Source organism: Pongo pygmaeus, chromosome 6, assembly GCF_028885625.2.
Source record: "Pongo pygmaeus isolate AG05252 chromosome 6, NHGRI_mPonPyg2-v2.0_pri, whole genome shotgun sequence".
Classification (NCBI taxonomy): Eukaryota; Metazoa; Chordata; class Mammalia; order Primates; family Hominidae; genus Pongo; species Pongo pygmaeus.
In genome coordinates, this window is record NC_072379.2 from 127,579,567 (window position 1) to 127,606,883 (window position 27,317).

General features: G+C 44.0%; 1 protein-coding gene and 1 pseudogene across 15 annotated transcripts; one reads left to right on the top strand and one right to left on the bottom strand.

The window, feature by feature from the left end:
* The first annotated feature begins 886 nt into the window (after nt 1-886).
* GARIN1B (golgi associated RAB2 interactor 1B) lies at nt 887-25,435 on the top strand. 15 transcript variants are annotated; one of them, XM_054494135.2, is made up of 9 exons: nt 887-1,021; nt 5,774-5,925; nt 6,661-7,541; nt 8,654-8,838; nt 10,629-10,881; nt 15,009-15,130; nt 18,644-18,681; nt 21,722-21,889; nt 22,930-23,623. In XM_054494135.2, exons 3-9 carry the CDS (start codon nt 7,293-7,295, stop codon nt 22,941-22,943), a joined length of 1,029 nt encoding a protein of 342 aa, XP_054350110.1. In that variant the 5' UTR covers nt 887-1,021; nt 5,774-5,925; nt 6,661-7,292; the 3' UTR covers nt 22,944-23,623. The 15 variants fall into 15 exon arrangements, with proteins under 15 accessions (XP_054350110.1, XP_054350100.1, XP_054350099.1 ...); XM_054494125.2 differs by lacking the exons at nt 887-1,021; nt 5,774-5,925 and adding an exon at nt 22,496-22,621 and having other exon boundaries at nt 7,031-7,541; nt 10,539-10,881; nt 18,638-18,681; nt 22,930-23,624; XM_054494124.2 differs by lacking the exons at nt 887-1,021; nt 5,774-5,925 and adding an exon at nt 22,496-22,771 and having other exon boundaries at nt 7,031-7,541; nt 10,539-10,881; nt 22,930-23,624.
* On the bottom strand, nt 1,989-2,056 carry LOC129041811 (U7 small nuclear RNA; annotated as a pseudogene).
* Nucleotides 25,436-27,317: the final 1,882 nt, after the last annotated feature.

Below are 27,317 nucleotides of genomic sequence, written 5' to 3' on the forward strand. Positions count from 1 at the left end.
TTTTTTTTTTAATTTTTAGTAGAGACAAGGTCTCACTATGTTGCCCAGGCTGATCTCAAACTCCTGAGCTCAAACAGTTCTCCCACCTCGGCCTCTGAAAGTGTTGGGATTACAGGTGTGAGCCATTGCACCGGGCCAATTTCTTTCTTTTTTAAGGCTGAATGTCTCCTGAAAATTTTTAAAAAGCTCTCTTTTCTATTTGGAGGTGTATCCTATTCTCATGAGGTAATCCTTCCGTCAAATCAGCCTGAAGAACTGAACAATGGTGAACCCAGCTGGGCTTTTCTGTCTCTAATGAGACAGTGCTGTGACTGACAGGGGATTTCTGAAGGTTTTTCTTGAATTGTTTTCTTCTACTCTTGAAGGTTTTCTTGAATTGTCTTCCTGAGCTGATTTCTCACTCCCTCAGACTGCTCTTCTCCAATTTGGGGAGAGGGAGGGAGTAATTTGTGAGAACACGGACAATTTTATTAATTAGCATTCTTTCTCTATTATCAGGCTATCTCCAGATTTTATGTCTTTTCTACCCTTTGGCCACCTGACTTAAACTTTTTCTTTGTTAGGTTATCAATAGTTAATCTTTTGTTTTTTAAATAAACTACATACTTAATGTGTATGGCAAGGGGAGTCATTCTGTGACATAGCTTCTTCCCACGGGTTGCTAATTGTCCATCAATATCCCTCATCCTTAAATAATAAATAATTCTCCAGTTCTAGGTGGGCTCATGGCCACCCAGTGAAAAGCTACATTTCCCAGCTTCCCTTGTATCTGGGTGTGGCCCTGTGTCTGAATTCCGACCAATGGGATGTGAGCAAAAGTGATTATGCCATTTTCAGGTCATAGCCTTAAAAGGAATGAGTGTGAACTCCCCATTCTTTTCCCCCTTCTCACCGGCCAGGATGCAGACATAATGATGGCAGGAGCTGGAGCAGCAACCTGAGGACCCAGAGCTCAAAGCCACATGTTGAGAAGGGCAGAGATACTGTATCCACTCTGGACTGCTGACCTTTGAACTATTATGTAAGAGAAAATCAAAATTCTATTATAAGTCACAATACTTTGGGGTCTTTGACTACCTGGACTACATCTTAAGTAGTACAGCTTCATGCCACTACCTTCACCCAGAAGCCTGTACCTCTCCTTTATTTGCACATACTTATGTTTTCTTATTTCATGTTTTATGTTCATGTTTTTACAAAGTAAAATGTTCAGTGGTCCAACTAATTTTTTTCAAAGAACCAGCTTATGGATTTATTTTGGTGTGCTTAGTGTTTTGAGATTATTTTTGTTATATTTGAATGAATTTTAAGCCATTTATAGAATCATGGGGTCACGTACTTTTCTTCTCAACATTCTTTCTCCATTGTGTCATTGTCCTATGCCATCTAAACTTGCTGGAAAGAGGTCTGAGGCCAGTCTCCTTTTATCCCCTGGGTAGACTGCTTCTTCTTTCTGGATGTTTGTAGTATAATGTTGTTGTTGTTGTTGTTTTTAATATGGGGTTTTCCAGTGGAAACCAGAAAACATGCTAGACAAATTCTCTCTCTCTCTCTCTGTCTTTTTTTTTTTTTTTTTTTAGACGGAGTCTCACCCTGTCACCCAGGCTGGAGTGCAATGGCGTGATCTCAGCTCACTGCAACCTCCGCCTCCCGGGTTCAAGCGATTCTCCTGCCTCAGCGTCCCGAGTAGCTGGGATTACAGGCGCGTGCCACCACGCCTGGCTAATTTTTAGTATATTTAGTAAAGATGGGGTTTCACCATGTTGGCCAGGCTGGTCTCAAACTCCTAACCTCATGATCCACCCGCCTCCATCTCCTGGGTTCAAGCAATTCTCCTGCCTCAATCTCCTGAGTAGCTGGGACTACAGGTGCCTGCCACTACAGCTGGCTAATTTTTGTATTGTTTGTAGAGACAGAGTTTTGTCATGTTGGCCAGGCTGGTCTCAAACTGGCCTCAAGTGATCTGCCCGCCTTAGCCTCCCAAAGTGCTGGGATTACAGGTGTGAGCCACCACACCCAGCCCTGCTAGACAAATTCTAAAAGAGCAGTGATACTTAGCTAATGCATTCTTTATCCCTAAGATTTAGGAACTTCACAAGAGCCAGTGGCTTCTTTGCTAACTTTACCTGCAATATAGTACATTCTGTTCTTTTGCTAAATCAGGACTTTTTTTGGTTTGTTTCAGAAATGGCTGTTTCTTTTTATGTTTTTCATTACTTTTTTGAATTTCATTTGTTCCCTAGTTACTAAGGACTCAATCTGTATGTTGGATCAACATAACTATTTTCTATATCTCTCATTTCTCCCCAGTCAGTTCATCTCTCTCCCCAGCTTTATTGTATGATATTTATCCCAGCTTTATTGTGTCATATTCTCAAGCCTGTCATCCATGTTGCTGACTCAGTTTTCTGTCATGCCAGCTCTACTTCTTATGGCTTCTAACATGACTTCCAGATCTTTAGTGAGTTTTTCTTGTTTCTTTTTTTCTTTTCTTTTCAATTTTTTTTTTTTTTTGAGACAGAGTTTTGGTCTTGTTGCCCAGGCTGGAGTGCAATGACGCAATCTGGGCTCACCGCAACCTCCACCTCCCTGAGTAGCTGGGATTACAGCCATGTGCCACCATGCCCAGCTAATTTTGTATTTTTAGTAGAGACGGGTTTTTTCCATGTTGGTCAGGCTGGTTCCGAACTCCCAACCTCAGGTGATCCGCCCGCCTCAGCCTTCCAAAGTGCTGAGATTACAGGCGTGAGCCACTGCGCCTGGCCTGGTTTTTCTTGTTTCTTCGCTTACCTCTTTTGGTCTTAATTTCATCTTATTTTGATATGTCTATATTTTTGTTTCAGAGGGTCCATATTATATTTAATTTCCTTGAGAGTGCAGAGAAGAGTCTTGTCAAATATTTTCTTCCACTTCCTGAGATCATCATTCTTTTGATATGTAGTCATCATGTGTACTTTCCTCCTGGCATGCTTTGGGAGAGAAGAGTAGCATCTTACGGAGATCCCGTGATAGAGCTTTACTAAGAAATAGTGACTATTTTAATTCAAAAAAATGTTTACCTTGAATCCAGTAACCCTTTAGATAGAACTTCTATTTCACAGGAAATGAGTAGCTAGAGAATCAAGCTAAACATCACCCCATGGAAGCAACCAGACAAACCTATAAGGTAGGACGTGGTATGGGACAACTCACTCAACTGCTCTCACTAATAAGTGTCCTAAAAAGGGGGATATACTAGATTAAAATGAGTTAAGGGAACATGCTTGGTCCTGGATTGGGTACTGATTCAGATAAGCCAGCTGTAGTAATAATTTTGGTTAATTGGAGAAAGTATAATATGGCCTGAAAATTAGATAAGATGAAAATATAGGGAAACTTAAAGGCAGAGAGTGTCAACTAAATGAACCAGGTTGTTAAAAAGAGTGTCAACCAAACGAACCAGGTTATTAAAAATTCATAAAACAATATTTAAAGTATGATCTCATTTTGGTTTTACACACACACACACACACACACACACACACACACAGTTATAGTGATGTTCTCCAGGAGGCAGGACTATGCTGAGTTTTATTAAAAACTTGCTGCATTGCTGGCCATGGTGGCTCACGCCTGTAATCCCAACACTTCGGGAGGTCAAGGTGCATGGATTGCTTGAGGTCAGGAGTTCAAGACCAGCCTGACCAACATGGTGAAACCCCGTCTCTACTAAAAATACAAAAATTAGCCAGGCGTGTTGGCGAGTGCCTGCAATCCCAGCTACTCGGGAGACTGAGGCAGGAGAATCACTTGAACCTGGGAGGCGGAGGTTGCAGCGAGCCAAGACCACACCATTGCACTCCAGCCTGGATGACAGAGCAAGACTCCATCTCAAAAACAAAACAAAACAAAACAAAACAAAAAAAACCTTGCTGTATTTTCCAATATTCTACAAAGCTTTGCACTGCTTATGTAATAATAAAGTGTTTTAAATAGTGACATAGATTTAAATGGGACAGACTTACCACAAAGATAATAAAACTTAAATCTTCGGGGCCTCTAATTCATATGGGCCTTATGAGGCCCTAGGAGGACCTCTAGCAATTTTGTATCATACTTTTGTGGGGGTTTTAATTTTATTTGTTAAGTTCTAGCATATTTTCACTGTGGTGAAATACACACAACATAAAATGTACCATTTTAACCATTTAAGGTATGCAGTTCAGTGGCATGAAGTACATTCTCACTGTTTTGCAACCATCACCGCCATCCATCTCCAGAACTTTTTCGTCTTCCCTAACTGAAACTCTGCACCCATTAAACAGTAACTCCCTATGACCCCCTCCATCCAGTCTTTTTATTTTTAAGAGTTTCCAAAATTGTATAAACTCTTAGCTTCACAAAACCTGGGTCCAGCCCCAACTGACAACCAGATGTCCTGGTAATTCCTGTGCAAGCTACAAAGTGATACCTTGCACTGCCAAAGTGGCTTTAGCCTCAAACCAAAGGACAGTCAGCACAGTTGAGGCTGTCACCAAAGTTTTCATCACTAAATGTGCAAACAGTAGTGATTGTGGCAGCATCAATATTACTGAATACACAAGGAGGAAAAAGCAATGTTTTCTCAAGTTATTGGAACTTACATCTATATAACTTTCCCCAGAAGCTTGTTTGTAATTTCTACAGTCCTAATTTCCTGTAAATTAACCCTATTTTCTTCATTGCTTAAAGTTATTGGTAAATAATTTTACATGTTCTTTTTCAGAAGGTAGTCACATGGTCTTACCTAGCTGCAAGGGAGGCCAGGAGATGTAATCTTTCTTGCAGGAGACCTGCGCCCAACTAATGATCAAGTATTCTATTACTAAAAAATCAGAATGAGCCAGGCATGGTGGCTCAGGCCTGTAATCCCAGCACTTTGGGAGGCCAAGGCGGGTGGATTACTTAAGGCCAGGAGTTCGAGACCAGCCTTTAGTAGAGATGGCAAAACCCCATCTCTACTAAAAATACAAAAATTAGCCAGGCATGGTGCTGCAGGTGCTGCACGTTTGTAATCCCAGTTACTCGGGAGGCTGAGGCAGGAGAATTGCTTGAACTCGGGAGGTGTAAGTTGCAGTGAGCCAAGATTGTGCCACTACACTCCAGCCTGGGCCACAGAGTGAGACCTTATTTCAAAAAGAAAAAAAGGAAGGAAACAGAATGGGTGTTGAGACTGACAACTAATAGACAACTAAGTATCTGTCACATGGTTTCTAAAAAGATTCAATATGCTTGTTTTTGAGGTTTGCAGGGGAAGTAGGAAGGGGTGCACATCTTTTTTTTTTTTTTTTTAATAGAGACAGGATCTCATTCTATTGTGCAGGCTGGAGTGCAGTGGCAAGATCACAGCTCACTGTAGCCTTGAACTCCTGTCCTAGAGTGATCCTCCCAGGAGCCTAGGCTTCCCAAAGCACTAGAATTACAGGTGTGAGCCACCTTAAAGCACCATTTATACAGCTACTTAGCATCTTGTTTAGAGCTAAAAAATCATTTGCTCACAATCAGCTTTCTAGACTGGGCACCCAAGCCTTCTTCTTCTGAGAGTTGAACACCATAGAAGTGGGCTTAACAGACTTGTATGGAAAAGAGAAGAAGTCGTCTCCCCAACTGACTCTTGGGTGTCTCAGTGGCCAAGAATACTCAAACTGTATGTCTAAACCAATGAGCTTTATTGTTGTGGTTAAGCTTTAACTGTGAACAGCAACATATCAATTTATTAATTACTACGCTTTTGTGCTGTGTGTTCCCTTTCTAGGTTATTTCCAGGGAAATGCAAACCAAAGGACGTGGTCTCTGATCTAATCCTTAGAGAATGTGACCATGAAGACAGTTTTCCTACCTGGTAAACAAAAGATAATGAGAAAAGTGAGGTTGGAAGTTGGTTTACTGAGCCAGGAGCTATAACAGGTGCTGGAGCAGGGGTGTGATCTGAACGACCAGAGGGAAGGACTGATGGAATTGGATGGGGAGAGCCTCCAGGCCCTTTAGGCTTCTCCCTGACTTTATGATGAAATACAAAAGTCAGTCTCCATGCTTGTCCTTTGTGTGTAATGGTTGTCAAACTGTTTCTCTACATGTGTTACATTTGACCTTGATGGTTAATGCATTATGTAATAAGTTCAGAATTTGGGCCGGACACAGTGGCTCATGCCTGTAATCCCAGCACTTTGGGAGGTCGAGGTGGGCGGATCACCTGAGGTCAGGAGTTCGAGACCAACCTGACCAACATGGAGAAACCCTATCTCTACTAAAAATACAAAAAATTAGCCAGGCGTGATGGCACATGCCTGTAATCCCAGCTACTCAGGAGGCTGAGGCAGGAGAATCGCTTGAACTCGGGAGGCAGAGGTTGTGATGAGCCGAGATCGTGCCATTGCACTCCAGCCTGAGCAACAAGAGCTAGACTCCATCTCAAAAAAAAAAAAAAATTTAGAATTTGGTCCAAATTAGAAAACAGTTTCTCCCAGGAATGGCTTTGAATAGTGGTCAGCCTGCTTGGTTCTTTCTCCCTGACCTAGCAGCCCATGATTTGGGCTCTTTCCTCCTCTGGTTCAGGGGTGAGGGATGCTGTCACTCTCCAAGAGGGTGAACAGCTTGGGACCGAGCAGAGCTGCTCATCGGGGTTCTATTCCTCCTAGCCAGCGCCCTGACAAAGCCAGCCTCTGGATAAGAAACTAATTACTTCTCCTGCTTCTTCAGTTTGACCTCCTAAGGGAAATAAGTCCTGCAGAAGTAACCAGCCTGCCGAGGCAGAACACAGAGCAGGTATCAACTGCCCTGCAACTGCTTCCATAACCTGCAGATCCGCCAGGGTGTTGGAGGCCCACATGCTGCAAAGCTTAGGAAGTTGGGGTTTTCAATGGACATGCAGCTTTTAAAGTTGTGTGAGATAGGCTGCATTCAGAGTAAGGAAGGGTTGAAAGGCAGGAAGGGCATTTTCCTCTTAGCAGTGGAAGGAGCTTCCTGACAGCCCTCCTTGCTTGCTTTCTGCCTGGCTCACTGCTTTCTCAGCAAGTTCTGGGAGGACTATGTCCTGGGGTTCCGAAAAGGGCTGGGGAATGTCAAGGCACGGATAAGGCACACAAGCTCTCTGGAGGAAAAGGGAGGCTCCTCTGCACTTCCCCTTCCTGCAGGTCCTCCTGGTTTTTCATGATGTCATCCATTCATCATTGTGAGCTGACTGGCGGTCCCAGGGCTTGGCCAGCTGCCCAAGGCCAGGAGGGGGAGAGAGATCCCAGGACAAATGTGCAGCAGGCCCCTAAGCATGTGTAGAAATGTTGTCATCATTTCCACATAGAAAGACTTGGAGGAAATCAAAGAAGACAGTAAAAGTCACAAGATCCTATCCAACCTTCCCTTCCCTGAATGACTGGGAAGAATTCAGGGGCCTCTTGCCTGTGGATCGAGAGCCGAACCCTGGAGTGGGCCTAGGTGTGGAGGAGGGACTGCTCTGCCAGGTGGTTCATTCTCCAGAATTCAACCTGTTTCCTGACTCCGTGGTGTTTGAAAGCAACTTCGTCCAGGTACTCTTGGGTGATGCAGAATAGCACTTTTTGATTCTTCTAAACCTGTTCCCAAGATATGACTGAGAGAGTCCATCCCTGAAACTGGGGCGGAGTGAGAATCGAGGCAAGGAGAAGCTAGTGGACCTGGAATGCAAGGCCACTCTCATTGACCTGGGCTTTGCTGAGCCCCAGACGAGGCTTCTCCTACAGACAGCTGTCACCCAGGGAGAAAGGTCCGGGTCCTCTGCTCTGAGTGGAGAATTTGGTATTCTAATCCCCCAGTTTACTTCAGCCCCCAGGCTGTCACCTGAAGTAGATGAACAAAGAGGCAGTATAAAGAGAGCTTCTTGAGAACAATAATGCGGATTGGAGAAAGAACAGCACCTGGGGTCCCAGAGACAGCTGGGCTCAGATTCCAGTCCTCTGCCTTCTCCTTGGGAGGTGACTGTGCAAGTAACCTGTGCAGCCTGAATCTGGCCCCTTTATTGTAAAAGGGTTGAACTGACCTGAGGATGAAATGCAAATACAGCAAGAAAAGTACCTTGTCTAACAGGCACTCGGTGCATGTTTGTCTCCTTGCCTGGGCTCTCCTCTGGTTGGATGGAAGCAAGAATGAACAGCACTTTGGAGTTAGAGAGGACCTTCCTGTTCAGTGAAGGTGCAGGAGATAATAGGGCCCCTCAGGGAAGGACCAAGAGGATACATTTTTCAAAGAAGGCCAGGAAACAGTCCAGGGAGGATTGGCAGAAATGACAGATGGCAGGGGACTCCTGGGTTGTAACTCCTGTGGGCAATTGTTAACAAATGGGTGGTTGAAATATTGTTTAAATACTAGTAGTTGTTTAACCAACATAGTGGCTATCAACAAGAATTGATTTTTGGCCCCAACTGCCAGGGAACATTTGACAATGTCTGGAGACATTTTTTGTTGTCATGATTTGGCTGGTAGTGCTACTAGAACTAGTAGGTAGAGGTCAAGGATGCTACTCTAGTGTGCAGGGCAGTATCCTGCCCTCAACAAAGAATATGCAACCCAAAACATTAATAGTGTCGAGGTTGAGAAACCCTGGGCTGAAACAGACTGCAGCTTTTGCCAAATGCTCAGGTTGTGCCTGGGGACTGTGTTGCAGGTCAAAAGGGGCAGGAATTGGAGAGACATCTACAAAGCTTCCAACACCATGGCCCTGGGGGTGACCTCTTCGGTACCCTGCCTGCCCCTCCCCAACATCCTACTCATGGCCAGTGTCAAATGGCACCAGGGGCAGAACCAGACATGGAACAGACCATCCATAGCCCCCAACATCTTCCTGAAGAGGTGAGCAATGCAGATGAGAATGGAGGACAAGAGGGGTGAGGGGTGGATGCAAAGTGGAGGTTGCTTGACTACTAAACTCAAGGAGAAGATAGAGATGTCATCAGCAGTGACATTGATTTTTTTAGACAACAGTATCCTAAGACAGGTGGTGCACTGGAAGGACAGAGGCCAAGTGGGACAAAGGGAGATGTCATGTGGACAGGAGTGAGGGGCTAGCTACCTGCCCACTTTCTTTCTCGCTGCACAGACGCCACTGAATTCATAGGAAATCTCTCAGCATTGGGCCCAAGGGCAAGGAGGCAGTGAGTCTGGCAGATGGAGCACTGGTTGGGGAAAGGAGATTATTTCTAGTTCTTGGTATGCAACTAACTGGACTCAATTTTTTAAATCACAAGTTATTTGCTGCTCCTCAGTTTTCTTTTTCTTTTCCTTTCTTTCTCTTTTTTTTTTTTGAGACTGAGTCTCAAAAAAGACTGTCGCCCAGGCTGGAGTGCAATGGCGGGATCTTGGCTCACTGCAACCTCTGCCTCCCAGGTTCAAGTGATTCTCCTGCCTCAGCCTCCCGAGTAGCTGGGATTATAGGCGCCTGCCACCACTCCTGGATAATTTTTGTATTTTTAATAGAGACAGGGTTTCACCATGTTGGCCAGGCTGGTCTTGAACTCCTGACCTCAGGTGGCCCACCCTCCTCAGCCCCCCAAAGTGCTGGGATTACGGGCGTGAGCCACCATGCCTGGCCAGTTTTTTTTTTTTTTTTTTTTTTTAATCAGTAAAATAAGTGGGACTAAGTCTCACTTAGAGCTGTAGCATATAGTGACATCATGCTTGTCTGGGACGAAGTAGCCTTTTTAAATTTTGGGGCCTCTTTATATAATCTGTAGGATATCTCAAGAATCTCTAGAAATTCCCAAAAGTCCAAGAAAACCCTTCATTTCTCCATGCTACCTTGGTGACACACCTCTCCATGATGTTCTTGGTGTACCTGTAGCAAGTACCGCCCAGTCCCAGCTGACTAATATTAGATCCAAAGCCAGATCCTTGAACTTTAACTCCCTTGGGAAGGCTAACTGTGGCATTAAACTCAATAAACGCACAAGCCAGACAGTGGGGCAAGATCCTTTGGTGCTTTCAAGAAAGAAATTTTGGCTGGGCACGATGGCTCATGCCTGTAATCCCAGCACTTTGGGAGGCAGAGGCAGGTAGATCACCTAAGGTCAGGAGTTTGAGACCAGCCTGACCAACGTGATTAAACCTCATCTCTACTAAAAATAAAAAATTAGACGGGCCTGGTGGCACATGCCTGTAATCCCAGCTACTGAGGAGGCTGAGGCAGGAGAATCGCTTGAATCCGGGAGGCGGAGGTTGCAGTGAGCCAAGATCGTGCCATCGCACTCCAGCCTGGGCAACAAGAGGAAAACTCTGCCTCAGAAAAAAAAAAAAAAAAAAAGAAAGAAAGAAAGAAAGAAAAGAAAAGAAAGACAGAAAAAAATTGCAAAATCCTATGACTCTAGCCACCTTACCTCCTAGGCTGTCTCTCTCAAATAGGGTCTAGGGCACATGAGAATCATGGCAGGGTAGGTAGAAGTTGCAATGCAAATTGCAGGGCCATTTTAAACAAGCTCAGCAGGTGTATTTGGTCTCCCCAACAGTTGAGCAGCACTGTGCTAAAGCACCCTCTTTTCTACCTCCAAATGCCTTAGTCCTAAAGGAGACCTTCCTCATTTTAATGAAGACAGGGTCAGATCGGATGCAATAGGGTTGCCAATGTGTGTCTTCCCTGGTGGCTTCAGGATTCTCCCATTGAAGTTTGTGGAGCTCCAGGTATGTGACCACCATCAACGCATCCTGCAGTTGAGGACAGTCACTGAGAAGATTTATTACCTAAAGCTCCACCCTGACCATCCTGAGACTGTCTTCCACTTCTGGATCCGACTGGTTCAAATTCTGCAAAAGGGGCTGTCCATCACCACCAAAGACCCTAGGATTCTTGTCACTCACTGCCTGGTACCCAAGAACTGCTGCAGCCCCTCAGGAGATTCGAAGGTAAGTGAGCACCATTGCCAGCCTGCAGCCAAGGCCAAAGCAGTGAGGTAGAGCTTAACCCAGCTGGTATGTGAGTGCCCTATGAAGGTGATCTCAGCGCGAGGCCTTTTCTAAACAGCTTTATTGAATATCATTTAGAACCATAAAATCCACCATTGTGGATTTTATTGTTTTATAATTGTTTTGTTTTATATATATTTTATATAAACAATTCTATATAAATTGTTTATTGTTTTATAAAATCCACCATTGTGGATTATGTTGAAACCACAGTTTCAACACTTTCAGTAGATTGTATAGAGTCATGTAACCATCACCACAATCCAGTTTCAGAACATTTCCATTACCCTAAAAAATTCCCCTTGCCCATTTGCAGTCATTCCCTGTTCCTACTCTCAGCTGTAGGCAACCATTATCTGTTTTTAGTCTATACACATTCATCTTAGGCATTTCATATAAATGGAATCTTACAACATATAGTCTTTTGTGTCTGGCTTCTTTCACTTAGCATAACATTTTTCAGGTTCATCCATATTGTAGAATGGGGCCAACTCCAGGGCAGAGTCACAGAATATTTGTAGTTTTTGTTTTGTTTTGCTTTTTTTTTTTTTTTTTTTTGAGATGGAGTCTCACTCTGTCGCCCAGGCTGGAGTGCAGCGGTGCGATCTTGGCTCATTGCAACCTCTGCTTCCCAGGCTCAAGTGATTCTCCTGCCTCAGCCTCCCAAGTAGCTGGCATCACAGGCACAACCACACCTGGCCAATTTTTGTATTTTTAGTAGAGACAGGGTTTTGCCATGTTAGCCAGGCTGGTCTGGAACTCCTGACCTCAGGTGATCCACCCACCTCAGCCCACCAAAGTGCTGGGGTTACAGGCGTGAGGCACTGTGCCCGGCGTTGACTATTTTTCAATTGGGTTTTTTCTTCTTATTGCATTGTAAGAATTCTTTGTATATTCTGGATACAAGTTCTTCATCTGATATATGATTTGAAAATATTTTCTCTCAGTCTATGAATTGCCTTTCATTTTCTTAATGATGTTTTTGAGGAGCAGAAGTTTTTAATTTTGATAAAGTGCAATTATCAACTTTTTCCTTCTTTATTTTTTTTTTGTGACAGTCTCACTCTGTTGCCCAGGCTGGAGTGCAATGGCACAATCTTAGCTTATTGCAACCTCCACCTCCTGGGTTCAAGTGGTTCTCCCACCTCAGCCTCCCAAGTAGCTGGGATTACAGGCATGCACCACCACACTCAACTAATTTTTGTATTTTTTGGTAGAGACAGGATTTCATCATGTTGGCCAGGCTGGTCTCGAACTCCTGACCTCAACTGATCTGCCCGCCTCAGCCTCCCAAAGTGCTGGGATTACAGGCATGAAACTTTTTCTTTTATGGATCAGGTTTTCTATGCATATCTAAGAACTCTTTGTTCATTCCAAAGTCACAAAGATTTTATCCTATGTTTTATTCTAGAAGTTTTATAGATTCAGCTCTTACATTTAGGTCTATGATCCATTTTGAGTTAATATTTATGTATGGAATGAGGTAATGATCTAAGTACTTTTTTTGTGTATGTGGATATGTAATTAGCCTAGCACCATTTGTTGAAAAGACTATTCCTTCCCACATTGAATTGTCTTAGCACCTTCATCAAAAATCAATTTACTATCAATATAAGAATTTATTTCTGAATTCTCAGTTCCATTCTGTTGACTTATTTGCCTATTCTTGTGTCAATACAACAATGTCTTGGTTAATGTAGCTTTATATTAAGTTTGAAAATGGGTGATATAAGTCTTCTAATTTTGTTCTTTTTCAAACTGTGTTGGCTATTCTAGATCTGTTGCATGTTCATATAAATTTTAGAATCAGTTTGTTAATTTCCACAAAAAAAACCTGTTAGAATTTTGATAAGCACATGTTGAATTTATACATCACTTTGGGGAGAAGTGCCATCTGATAATATTGTGTCTTCCAATATCTGAATATGGAATGTCTTTTCATTTATTTCAATACTTTAGTTTCTCTTAGCAAAGTTTTGTAGCTTTTGTTTTGTTTTTAATAGAGATGAGGTCTTGTTGTGTTGCCCAGGTTGGTCTTGAACTCCTGGGCTCAAGCAATGCTCCTGCCTCAGCCTCCCAAAGTGCTGGGATTACAGGTGTGAGCCACATGCTCGGCCTATTTTGTAGTTTTTAGTAGACAAATTCTGCAACTTTTGCACTTATTTTATTAAATGTTTTCCTAAGTATCTTATTGTTGTTGATGCTGTTGTGACCAGAACTATGTTTGTGTTTTCTTAATTTCATTTTTGGGTCATTCATTGATAGTATTAGAAATACAATTGGTTTTTTAATATTAACCTCATTATACATTATAGCAGTTTTACAGATTCCTTGGGATTTTCTACATACATACCACACACACACACACACACACACACACACACACTCTCTCTCTCTCTCTCTCATGCCTTCTGCAATAAGGACAGTTTCACATCTTCATTTCCAATCTAGATTTGTTTATTGCTCTATTGCATTAGCTAGAACCTCCAGTACATGTTTAATAGAAGAGGCAAAAGCAGTCATCCTTGTCTTGTTCCTGATCTTAGAAAAAAAACATTCAGTTTTTTGCTATTAAGTATGATGCTTATTATGAATATCTGTAGATGCCCTTAATCTGGTTGAGGAAGTTCCCTTTCTTCCTATTTATTGAAAGGGTTTTCTTTCTTTTTTTTTTTCATCATGAATGGGTATTAGATTTGTTAAATGCTTTCTCTGCATCTATTAGGATGATTATGTGGTTTGTCCTTCATTCTGTTAATATAGTATATTACATGAATTGATTTTTTTTAACGTTAAACCAACTTTGTGTTCCTGCAATCAAATCTGCCTGCTCACGGTGTATATACTTCTTTTTTATATGTTACTAGATTCAGTTTGCTTACATTATGTTAAGGAATTTTGCATCTATGCTCATGAGAGATATTGGTCTGTATTTTTCTTGTGATATCTTCGTGATCCCCTAGCTTTGGTATCAAGTTAATATTAGCCTCATTGAAGAAGCTGGGAAGTATTCCCTCCTCTATTTTCTGAAAGAATTCATGAAGCATTGCTATTACTTCTTCTTTAAATATTTGATAGAATTTACCAGTGAAGATACCTGGGCCTTTTTGCCCCAGAACATGATGAATGTAAGTCTGACTTTGGCTACAACACAAACTCCATGAAGGCAGGGGTTTTTGTCTGTCTTCTCTACTGCTATATCCCTAGTACCTGGCATCTAGTTGGCGTTCAATAAATATGGAATGAATGAGTGACTATGGACATGGACAGCATGTACAACTGGGGCACTTTTGAGTATCACAGGCCGCAGGAAAGAAATTAATTTTGCCCCGATGTAAAAAGCAGCACACTATAGGATATTTCTTAGAGAAATTAAGTTTTAAAACACTAATTAGGCCAGGCACGGTGGCTCACGCTTAGAATCCCAGCACTTTGGGAGGCCAAGGTGAGCAGATCACGAGGTCAGGAGATCAAGACCAGCCTGGCCAACATGGTGAAACCCTGTCTCTACTAAAAATACAAAAATTAGCCAAGTGTGGTGGCAGACACCTGTAGTCCCAGCTACTTGGGAGGCTGAGGCAGGAGAATCGCTTGAACCCAGGAGGCAGAGGTCTCAGTGAGCTGAGATCGCGCCACTGCACTCCAGCCTGGCCATAAGAGTGAGACTCTGCCTCAAAAAAATAACTCCACTAATTAAATTTCTATAACAAATATATGATTCCCCTACATTTAAGTATAAAACCAAACAGCATAAACTTTATTAAAGCTTATATTAATAGGCTATTCATACATTATATTAAGGTATATTAATAGGAATAAGTATCTGTTAAGTAATGTTAAAAGTATGTAATGAAGATATTACCCTTAAGGCACAAAAGGACATTTTTACCAATACGAGGAGTGTAAACCAAAAAATAATGGCCTCAGAATTGCCTCTGTGAGCAGCTGGTGTGGCTGCACTTTGGAAAATTTTGAGTTCCAACACTTTAGAGTCTGGACCATGATATTAGGAAAATGTGAAGACCCCAAGGCCTTAACCACCTGGTTCTGCTTTTTTCTTCATATAGTTACTACAGAAGAAACTCCAAGCCTCCCAGCCCAGCGAGAGTCTCATTCAACTAATGACCAAGGGGGAGAGTGAAGCCCTGTCTCAGATTTTTGCCGACTTACACCAGCAGAACCAGTTGAGGTACATGACTTAAATCAAGCCAGCCTCTGGCATTCCTTCCTGCAACCCAGATGGTCTGGGCTGTGAGATCCAGAAACCAAATATCTTGGTTAATGAGCACAGGGTTTTACCTGACCAGGCACGGTGGCTCACGCCTGTATTCCCAGCACTTTGGGAGGTCAAGGCAGATGGATTGCTTGAGGTCAGGAATTTGAGACCAGCCTGGCCTCAATATACTGCCACTCACTATCCAGTCTTTTTTTTTTTTTCCTTTTTGAGACAGACTCTCACTCCGTCGCCCAGGGTTCAAGCAATTCTCCCACCTCAGCCTCCTGAGTAGCTGGGACTACAGGCATGTGCCACCATGCCCCCAACTAATTTTTGTATTTTTAGTAGAGACGGGGTTTCACCATGTTGGCCAGGCTGGTCTGGAACTCCTGACCTCAGGTGAGCTGCCCGCCTCAGCCTCCCAAAGTGCTGGGATTACAGGCATGAGCCACCGCGCCCAGTCACTGTTCAGTCTTTATCCTTGACTCAGGACAACCTTCCTCCAGCTCTCCTTTGCCTTGTTCTCCTTCTCCACACAGCAAGCATGGTGGGCTTGACGCCAGAGGAGGACTACTATAAAAAATGAAAAGTAGCTCTCCAACAATGAGGATAAGTTAGGTATACAGGTGAAAAAGTAAAACCTAATTTCTTTTTGTTGTTGTGTTCATTTGTTTATTTGAGACAAGAGTTTCACTCTGTTGCCCAGGCTGGAGTGCAGTGGCACAGTCTCGGCTCACTGCAACCTCTGCCTTCTGGGTTGATGTGATTCTCCTGCCTCAGCCTCCCAAGTAGCTGGGATTACAGACACACATCACCACGCCCAGCTAATTATTGTATTTTTAGTAGAGACAGGGTTTCACCATGCTGGCCAGGCTGGTCTCAAATTCCTGACCTAAAGTGATCCACCTGTCTCGGCCTCCCAAAATGCCAGGACTACAGGCATAAGCCACTGTGCCCAGTCACGTAAAACCTAATTTCTAATCCAGTTTCTAGTCCTACAGGGAAATAACCAAAACCATTGTTTAAAACATTGTCAACTTATTGGATTTACTTACCTACTCACCCAAGGTCTCTGCTTGGACTTTATGGAGTTTCTGTGGTCGTTTTCTTAATATAGATTCTGTTCTGGAAAGCTCCATGCTACAGATCTATCTTCTTTATGGCTGAGGAAATGTCGCTGTATGTACAGATGACTTAGCATTAAGTCTTGGTATAAAACTGGTTGGTATAAAAGAGACAGGAGTTGAGCGTACTTAGACCAGAGGGTACCACAGAATATTCAGTCCCAGATAAAGTGGGATCCAGGGTCCTAGTGCCTGTTACTTATGGTTTAATAGAAAGGGGAGAACAGAAATAAATTAGCAAATGTCACCAGGAGAGAAAAATGAGGTGTCAGAGAGGAGAATTTTGTCACAACAGGAACCAGTTGGACCAGCAGTTCAGAGGCAGAACAAATTCCCTTTCTTTCTGAGCACTGGTAATAAACTGAAAACCAGTACAGCTTGGAGGAGGCAAGCGCTTATAGCAGCGAAGAGCTCACAAAGACATGGGCCCAAGTCATTGCTCTGACTGCACCCTTGAGCATATTGAAACTTGGGGGCTCAGTTTTCAGATCTGTAAAATGGAAATGAAAATAGTGCCAACGTCATCCAGATGTCAGGATCCAATGAGCTCATATGCGTCAAGCACTTAGAATGCCACTCAGCAGATTTAGAGGCAAATTGTAAGTAAGCTCTCAATAAGTATTAACTTGTATTGTTAATTCTAACTTGGCTGGAGGTAGAAAACTATTAACACAAGAAAAAGACTTATCTGTTGCCCAGTATAAAGAATATATCCTGGAGATTGTCACTCCATATATCATACAGAGCTCTGTAATTAAGGAACTTCTCGATGAGATGTCATATTGCTGAGCTAGAGGGCACTGGACTCTAATAGAGCAAGGTATTTTGAAACTGCTTTTTGGCTATCTCAAAATATCAAATCACTTTCCTTCCTTCCTTCCTTCCTTCCTTCCTTCCATCCTTTCTTTTTCTTTCTTTTTTGAGACAGAGTCTCACTCTGTCGCCCAGGCTGGAGTGCAATGGCATGATCTCAGCTCACTGCAACCTCAGCCTCTCGGGTTCAAGTGATTCTAATGCCTTAGCCTCCAGTGTAGCTGGGGTTATAGGCACTCACTATCATGCCTGGCTAATTTTGTATTTTTATTAGAGATGGGGTTTCACCATGTTGGCCAGGCTGGTCTCAAACTCCTGGCCTCATGTGATCCATTCACCTCAGCCTCCCAAAATGCTGGTATTATAGGAGCGAGCCACTGTGTCTGCTCAAATCACTGATTTTTAAATTACTATTTAAAGAACAGCTTCTGTTTATACCTCATTGGCCACACTCAGTCACATGACCTCACTCAGCTGCAAGGGAGGCTGGGAAATGCATCCCCCATTTTGCATAGCCATGTACACAACACAAAATTAGGCACTGTGCCCCCCAGGGAGAAGGCAAAAAGGGTCACTGGGGGCCTACTGGCACTCTCTGGCACAGACAGCTTTAATATTTCTAGAAGTTGAGAGGAGGCTAAGGTCTGAAGGAGAAAATAGGTAATAGACAGCTAAAGAAAGGGTGAAGAAGGGCCAGGCAGGTTAAGGGAATGGGCAGGTGCAAGGCTGAGGCTTCCACAAAGGAAGAAGCTTGGTGGAAGGCCAGTGGGGAAAAGCGGGTAGTGGTGGAAGAGAATAAATAGAAGAGGGCAAGGAGTGAGCCAGGCGGGGCCTGGGAAGCCATGCGAAGAAATTTAGACTTCTAGTGTCATGGGAGCCTTAGCAGCATTTTAAACAGGGAAGTGACGTGATCCAATTTACATTTTGAAAAGGTCATGCTAGCTGTTGCCTGACAGTTAATTTGAAGGGAAGGAGAGATGTGGAAAAACGAGCTAGGGAGCTATGGCAACCTACTCTGGGCAGATCAGAAAGATGTAAGAAACGAGCGGAGGAAGGGATTGGTTTTTGCTTCACTGCTATCTTGATAATTGCTTTGTACAGACATTTAGCTCCTTCTCATCAGTTTCCCAGAATGAAGCCCCTGAGTGATGATTTTTCTCTCATTTGGGCTGGTTCTAGTCTGGTTGCAATTATTATCAGTTTTTGCACATTGGCAACAACATGCAACTTAACAGCAAATAAAATAAATAGCTGAGATGCAGAAGTGAACAGATGGAGTCACCCCCTCCTCCTCAGCAAAATCAGCAGCATGGGCTCTGCTTCCCACCTCCCACCCCATTCCACCTCCCCCTTCCTGATTTTTTTTTCTGGAACTTTAATATGCGTCACACCCATCCAATATAGCCACAGCTGGCCTTTTTCATATTTATATCTGTCTCTAAAGCTTTGCATCAGGAACTTTGGAACAAGATCTGAAATACAAATTTAATGTTCTTTTCCTTTACTTTCGACTTTCATTTCCTTGATCCTTAAATGGCTCGAGTTTCAGGAGCAGCAAAAAGGTGGAGACCAGCAAGAACAGCTCAGGTAAGGGAGGGCACAGGGTACCATGCCTCAAAGAGCTTTCTACTCTGGATATAAGAATAAGATCCCCTCCAGCCCCCATCCCGGTTGTCCTGGTGCTGTCAGTATTGCCATTGTCCTTCCATGCCTTAGTTTGAATTCCTTTAGGCTCTCTGGCCACCACAATCAAGTTGGCACCAAGTCCTAACCAATTTCTTTCTTTGAAATGTATCTTCTATTCTTTACTTCATTTCTACACCCACAGACCCTACTCCAGCCCAGCCCTTCTCATCTCAAGGCTGTAGCACTCTTCCATAAGTTCATTTATCCATTTATTCATTCAAAACCATGCACCGAGTGCCAATTACTGTGATGGGCTTTAGGGTCACCATGTAGAAAGACACCATGTTCCCTCAAGAAGTTTATAATTTGGTGGTGTCAGATGGGAAAATCCCCGAATTACAAAACGTCTCCTTCCAGGCAACATTCAAAGCTTATGCCTAGGGTGCCAAAGGAGCACAAATAAGGGGGTCCCTCATTCCTGCCAGGAAGCTTGCCTGGGAGGCGTGGTTTCTGAACTGAGTCATAGATAATGAGTGCAGGTGAGCTGGCTGAAACAGGTAAGGCAGGGCATTCTAGGAAGAGACAGAGTCTGCATGAGGGAGCATGACACATTCTGGAAAAAGCAGCCAGTTCCCTATTTCCAGGTTCTAGTTCACCCCACATCCACTCAATTTGGCATGCATGGCCCTGCACAATCTTCCCCCATCTTGCCCATCTCACCTGCTCACTCACTCTTCCTCTAACAGCAGCCCTCTGCCTAATCATCTTCTCCAGCCCAAATCTTCTGCTCCAGCAAACCTTAGCCATCCCATGCCTCCTTCATCCCCCATCCACTCCCTTCCCCCGATGTTTCACTCTATATCCTCCCTATCCTTCTAAATCCTACCCTTCACACAACACCTTCCTGCCAGGCTAATCCTTCCTTGGTCATAACCTCTCTTTCATTATTCCCTAGTTGTTTTATAGGGTTGAGGGCTATTTCTTCAGTGAATACTAAATTGTTTTCAGGCTTCTCAATTATCCACAGCATGAAGCAGAGGGCTGAGAACACAATGGGAGGCAATAAATACCCATATACCATGCCACTAATAAATTATTCCTTCACGTTGGCTCAGTAGGCAGCCAGAATATCATAAGATATTTATAAATTTAGAGAAGGCTGTAGGTCCCAGGGAAACTCTGCTAACTTTCGTCTAAATCAGGGATTACAAATGCATAGGACTGCAGGTGGTATAAATGGGTAAAGAGGGCAGGGTGCGGTGGCTCACGCCTGTAATCCCAACGCTTTGGGAGGCCGAGGTGGACGGATCACGAGGTCAGGAGTTTGAGACCAGCCTAGCCAACATGGTGAAACCCCATCTCTACTAAAAAGACAAAAATTAGCTGGGCATGATGGCGCGTACCTGTAGTCCCAGCTACTCGGGAGGCTGAGACAGGAGAATCGCTTGAATCTGGGAAAGTGGAGGTTGCAGTGAGCCGAGATCATGCCACTGCACTCCAGCCTGGTGACAGAGTGAGACTCAGACTTAAAAAAAAAATGGATAAAGGGCTGGGTGACATGGATGTAAGAAAAGGTTAACTTTTCTCTAAATTCTGTTACAAGTAAAACAATTGCTGGCAGCTGACACTTGGTGTCAAAACTGAGAAGACAGCAGGGAGTGGTGGGGATAGTGGCAATGAGAAAGTGAAAGCTTCAATTAAGACTTCCATTAGTTGTTGCCATGCTGGAATCCAGGCCAAATATTCTGATTTTTCAAGAGAAGCCAAAAGATCTGGACGTATGTGGCATACCACCTTCCCATAAAATATTCAAGCATAGTATTGGCTAACACTTAGTGGGCAAACGAAACGTATCTGCAGACCACATTCAGCCTGGAGGCTGCCAGCTTACAGCCCCTGTTCTAAATGGTGAGCACAGCTGTGGCTGCCTCACATTTTGTCCAAGCCTAAGAATGTTTTCTCATGTTATGCGACTAATGACATGATGGTGATTCATTTCTCTGCATTTAAACATACATTCAAACACACATATGTATAAACATACACACTCAAAACATACCCCATGGCATTAGGGTTGAAGAATGTGAGGAATATTTCAAACATTTCTGGGACTTGAGAAACATTCTGGGACTTGAGAAAACAGCTAGAATTTTAGGGTCACAGGGTATCTGGCATCATGGGACCTACCACAGCCAAGATGTTCCTAGGCTGAAATTGAATTGAAATTAACCATCTCAGGTGGCCTCCAGGCCCTCTTTTCTCATTGGGCGAGGGAGTGTAGTCTCTCAGTTTAAAAAGACTGTTATACCCCAGCCTCTGGAACTTTTGGATGAAAAAGAGAGACTTAAAATTGGAAAAACCAGAGGCCCGACAGCACCTGTGTGGCTGAATCTTTCCACTCACCACCAGCAGGTGGTATGGCCTATTATTGCAGTGCTTCCCAAACTTTAATGTCCAAACAGTCCCCCATAGATCTTGTTAAAAGGCAGATTCTAATTTCTTGGGTCTAGCGGGCTTGAGACTGTGATTCTAACATGCTCCCAGGTAATGCCCAAGGTGCTGGGCTGTGGGCCATCCTTTGAATAGCCGGGGCCAAGTGGACCAAGAACAGGCTCTGGCTTAAGGCCTTCTGGGTTCAAGGCCATTGCTAGTTCAGCTAGATGAGTCTCCTGGGGAAATCCACTCAGTTAACCCATCTGAATCATATTGGGTCTCTCCTTTTACTGGTGCTGTCTTGTTCACGTGACACAGTGGTAAGAACGTGGACTCTGGAGCCAGGCTGCCAGGCTTGGAATTCTGACTCTGCCTCTCCTTGTGTGACAGTTGGTAAATTACTCACCCTTTCTGACCTCACAGAGGTGAGGATTAAAGGACCATGAATGCATGTAATTGTTTGGAATTGTGCCTGGCACATCATAAGCACCCCCCCAAATGTCAGTTGTAACCTGTGAGTGCTCTGTGAACCAGTATACAAGCAAATGCATTTCTTTACTTGATCTAGGGAAAGATTCTTCCCGTGAAGACAGCATCCCTTGCACCTGTGACCTACGTTGGAGGGCTTCATTCACGTACGGAGAGTGGGAAAGAGAGAACCCCTCCGGCCTGCAGCCCCTCTCACTACTCAGCACTCTGGCAGCCTCCACCGGGCCACAGCTGGCCCCACCCATAGGTACAGCAATGGGAGGAATCCCCTGCCATTGTGGGGCAGCCCTGGCATTCAGCCTCAGGGCTGGGTCAGATCCTGGGGTCCTGAGGGTGATTCCAGAAAGCTGTGGGGTGTGGTCGAGGAATGCTGGCTACAGAGACCTCAGCCTTCTTTTCCCAACTAGGCTGAGCAAAACCATGATGTGTGGCACCTCCAGGGCCCCCAGAGTTCCCCCAGATGCTGTTGACGCTATAGCTGCTTTCTCTTGCTGTATGGGAGGTGTAAGGGATCTCCTCTGCAGACTCCCCATGTGGTCTTTCCTCTCTTTTCCTTTCCTGGAGCTCTTGAAGAGCCTTCTTACTGCTTGGGTTGGGATGCAGAGAGTGAAAAGGAAGTAGGCTCAGGGGGCTGGGGGGTCAGACCTCCCTAAGGTCCCAGTCCTTCTGTCTTCATGCTCAAGGCCCATTCGTCCATTCACACATTCATTTAACAAACATTTGTGAAGTACTTCCTATGTGCCTCTGTCTGACCAGAGATGGATTTCCTTAAAAGGGAAGGATGATTTCTGTTTTCTAAAGTAAAATATCATGAATAAACCACCAACTCTTTTTTTTTTTTTTTTTTTTTGAGACGGAGTCTCACTCTGTCACCCAGGCTGGAGTGCAGTCAGTGGCATGATCTCGGCTCACTGCAACCTCCGCCTCCCAGGTTCAAGTGATCCTCCTGCCTCAGCCTCCGGAGTAGCTGGAATTACAGGCATGCACCACCACACCCAGCTAATTTTTGTATTTTTAGTAGACACAGGGTTTCACCATGTTGGCCAGTCTTGTCTCGAACTCTCGACCTCAGAACTCTCAACCTCAGGTGATCTGCCCGCCTTGGCCTCCCAAAGTGCTGGGATTACAGGTGTGAGCCACTGGGCCCGGCCACCACCAACCCTTATAAGTTACCTATTATAGGTAGTTGACAATTTTTTTAAATTAGCCTAAGTATCTGTGTGCCCACAAAAGAGCTTTTTAGGTAATTTATATCCTATCAAACACTTTTCTCTCCTACACTCACAGGAAATTCTATCTGAGCCACCCTTCCGCACTGGGGAGAATCTATGCAAGCCTCATCAACACCACTTTGCAGCATTCAGCTGCTGAGGGATTATCGGGATGGAGAGGAGGAGAAAACTGCAACCAGGGAAAAATAGAGTCATCTCACGGTGACAGCAGAGCCTTTCCAGCTATACATAACCATGTCCTCGCCACTGCACCTCGGCATACGCCACCTCCATGCCACTACCAGAGCTCGCCTAGCAAGATGTGCTCCCAGAATGGCCGGGCCCAAGAGATGGAGGAAAGGAGTGAAAGGGAAGTAGGACCAGAGAAGTGGAAGAAGGCAAAATGGAGGTGACCAGAAAGGTGGCGGGAGAAAGTCAAAGCAGATGAGAGACACAAAGAGAAGTGGTAACAGGGAATGGAAGAGACTTGGTAGACAGATAAGGAGGACAAGAAAAGGGACACACCCCTGAGAGATGCTTACAAAGCTTCTATTTATCTAATTTAAAACTTGAAAGTAAAGCCATAAACAAAAAAAAGAAATATGTTTTCTTCCCTTCTCAGACCATTCTGGACAAATGTGAACTGCCAGACACCTTCCATTTCCCTTTCTGTCTGTTTTTCTTGCTAGTTCCTGTCTTCTGATTAAAGCTTCATTCCTTCTTTGTTGGCCTGTTCCCTAACTTGGACTTGCTAGCCCTGTTGTTCCTAATAGAGGTTTGGGTTTGAGCTGCAGAAAGGTTCTTATAGGAGGTAGTAAGACAAGGTATGTAAGGTAGGGCGAATTTCTCTTTTGTGTTCAAATTCCCTAAGTTTGCTATTATCTCCGTGCCGCAAACACTGGCTCAACTTCTTTTTTGTATAACACTCCCTTGAAATGTCGACATACCTTGTTAGTGCTTTTTAAATTAGAGATTCCAGAGATAGGAGATATAGGCTCAACATACAGGTTAATCAGAGGTTTACCAATTATAGATGAAGGGAGTCATGAAGGAGTGTTTGTCAGATGGTCTATGGACTGGCCTCTTTGTTTAAAATATACAATAGTGTCAGCAGCAGTAGCTCGTGCCTGTAATCCCAACACTTTGGAGGCTGAGGCAGGTGAATCACTTGAGCCCAGAAGTTTGAGACCAGCCTGCGAAACATGGCGAAAACCCATCTCTGCCAAAAATACAAAAAAATTAGCCGGGAGTGGTGGCGTGTGCCTGTAGTCCCAGCTACCAGGCAGGCTGAGATGGGAGGATTGCTTGAGCCCAGGAGGTTGAGGCTGCAGTGAGCAATGAGTGTGCCACTGCACTTCAGCCTGGGTGACAGAGTGAGATCCTGTCTCAAAAAAAGAAAAATTTCACATTTAATGAGAAACAGACTATGAGTATTTCAGGAAAGCTGTCCATCCCCCAACTGGGGAGGGTATTTTGATTTGACTTAAGATATCCTAGCAGCGTCTTTTTCCTCACTGAAGTAGTTTTCAGCCTGAAATTGTTGGAGGGCTAAAAAATAAGCTCCTGGATCACCGTTACTCAAAGGCTGAGTTATGTCCTAATTCTTAGTGATTTCAACATCCACATAGATGATCCTTCCCATACTTTGATCTCTGTTCCCTGAACTCCTGCCTTCCAGCAATACTTTTTCCACCCTCCTCAACCACTCTCTCCCTTGATTTTACCCTAGTGTTTGTCATTAATAACTGCACCTAACCCCATTGTTTCCACTCCCTAGCCATACCACTTCCTATTTTTTCCTGAGTCCAATAATCCATTGACCCACCAATCCTACAATCTATTGCTCCTACCAGGTTTTCACTGTCCCTCGCTCTCTTCATGTTCTCATTTCCTTCCCCTGTAACCTAGATTACCTGTGATCAGTCATTATTATTATCACTTCCTGGCATGCATTCTCAACATCTTTGTGACTCTCTCATTTTCTTCCCTTGGCTAAATCCAGTTCTCTACCAGCTCCATGCCTGTGTGATGCTGCTGAACTTGCCACTGAACCTCTCTGGAGAAGATCACATGACATACTAACCAGTCTCCCTGCAAAGTCATCATCATGGCCTCAAGGGGGTCCTTGATGTTGCCTGGAAATCATCATACATTCCCCTAAATCTGTTCACTCCACTGAATGGCTATTTCACACCTTCTCTCTCCTCTAACTGCCAATGCCTCCTGATGACCCTGCTTCCTATTTCACTGAGAACATAGTCAGAATTGAAAGAGAATTTCAGGCTCTCACCACCATATCTACCAATTACCTAGGTCCAGACCCGTTGACTCTAGCTTCTCTCCTTGTTACTATGGAGGAACTGTCTCTCCAAGCAAAGTCCAGCTCTTCCCCTTTTGTTGTAGATCCCATTCCATCTCACCCAAAGATATCACACCAGCAACTTTTCCTTTTTCCTGCATCATCAGTTTGATCTATACTTCTAGATCCTTCCCATCAGCAACAAACATACTGGCATGCCTCCTAAACATACTTATTTCTTACATTAAAAACAGAACAAAATAAAACAAAACCTCTCTTGGCCCCTCTGCCTCCTTGCTCCAGTTTTCTCCACCCCTTTATGGCAAACTCCATGAAGGGGATCCAACTTTTAAAAATCTCCATTGTCTCTTGAACTCCTTCAATCAGGTTTTTGCATCCACTACCTCGACAAACCTGTCAAAGATTCCCACATTGCTAAAGCCCATGGCCAACCAGGCCCCACCTCACTGTCAGCAGCATGCTTTCTCCCTGAACCTTTTCTTCACTTGGCTTCCAGGACACTCTCCTGGCTTTCCCCCTCCCTCATTGGCCTTTTTCTCTGTTCCTTTGCTGATTCATTCTCATCAACACCACCCAATCATGTCTGAACATCAGAAATTCCCAGGATTCAGTCCTTAAGTCTCTTGTAATCAAAACTCACAGATTTCATGCCATAATTATACTCTTAAATTTATATCTTTAGTCCAGACCACTATGTACTCCAGAGATACATATCCAACTGCCTAGTGAATATCTCTGCTTGAATGTCTAATATGTATCTCAACATGCCCAAAACAAATCTCTCAATATTATCCCTCAAATTAGCTGGGTGTGGTGGTGCATGCCTGTAATCCCAGCTACTCGGGAGGCTGAGCCAGGAGAATCACTTGAACCCAGGAGGTGGAGGTTGCAGTGAGCTGAGATCACACCACTGCACTCCAGCCTGGGCGACAGAGAGAAACTCTGTCTCCAAAAAAAAAAAAAAAAAAAAAAAAAAAATTATCCCTCAAAATTTTGTTCTCTCTAAAGTCTTCTCCATCCTAATAAGTGGAAGCCTCATTTTTCTACTTGCTCAAAACCTTGGAGTCATCCTTAACTCCTCTCTTTCTCTCCACCCTATTTCCAACCCATTAGGAAATCCTTTCAAACTACTTTCAAAATATATTCAGAATTTGATATTCTCACTACTTCCACTGCTACCAACCTGGACCAAACCATCATCATCACTCACCTGGATTGTTGCAAACACCTCCTAAATGCACTCCATTCCTAACCTTACTCCCTTTCAGTCTAATGTGATCCTTTAAAAATCTTAGATCATGTTTCTTCTCTGCTCAAAACCTTCCAATGGTTTCCCTTCTGTATTAGTTAAGGCAATGCTAGCTCTGAAAGAGATAAATCCTAATATATCAATGGCATAAAATAGCTAATAGAAGTTCTACTTCTCATTCACAAAGAGTCCAAAAATGGTGTTCCTGGTTCAAAAGCTGAGTGGCAGTTTCACAGGAACCTGGGCTTCTTCCATCTTGTGGCTCTGCCATCTGCAATACACAGCTTCTAGCCACAGAGAGAATGAGCTTGGAGAATTACACATGGCAGGTCTGTACGGCCAGTACTGGAAGTAGTGTACAACATCTCCACCCTCCTTCCTTCAGTCAGAGCTCAGTCATATGACCACACTGCAAGGGAGGCTGGGAAATGTAGTCTAGCTGGGTCCACAGAAAGAAGAAGAAACAATTTAGCGAATAGTCAGTCTTCATATCCTCTCACTCATCATAGCAAAAGCTAAAGTCCTTGCAATAGCCTAAAGGCCCTACATGGTGTCCCTCTCTCCCCCCCCATTCCTGTTGCTCCCTCTCTGACCTCATGTCCTCTACTCTCCTTGCTACTCTACTGCAGTCCCACTGGCTTCCAGTTGCTCCTCAAACACTTCAAACATACTCCCAACTCAGGGCCTTGCCTTGGTGTTCCCTTTTCCTGGAATGTTCACCACCTTCAGATGTTCACTCACGTGTCACCCTCTCATGAGCTTCCCTGGCCACCTTTTCTGAGATGGCAACACCACTCCTGATAGTCCCAACACTCACTGTTCTCCTTTCCTGCCTTATTTTTCTCCTTATGTAAGCAGACAGAGAGGGTCTGTATTAGTCCATTCTTGTATTGCT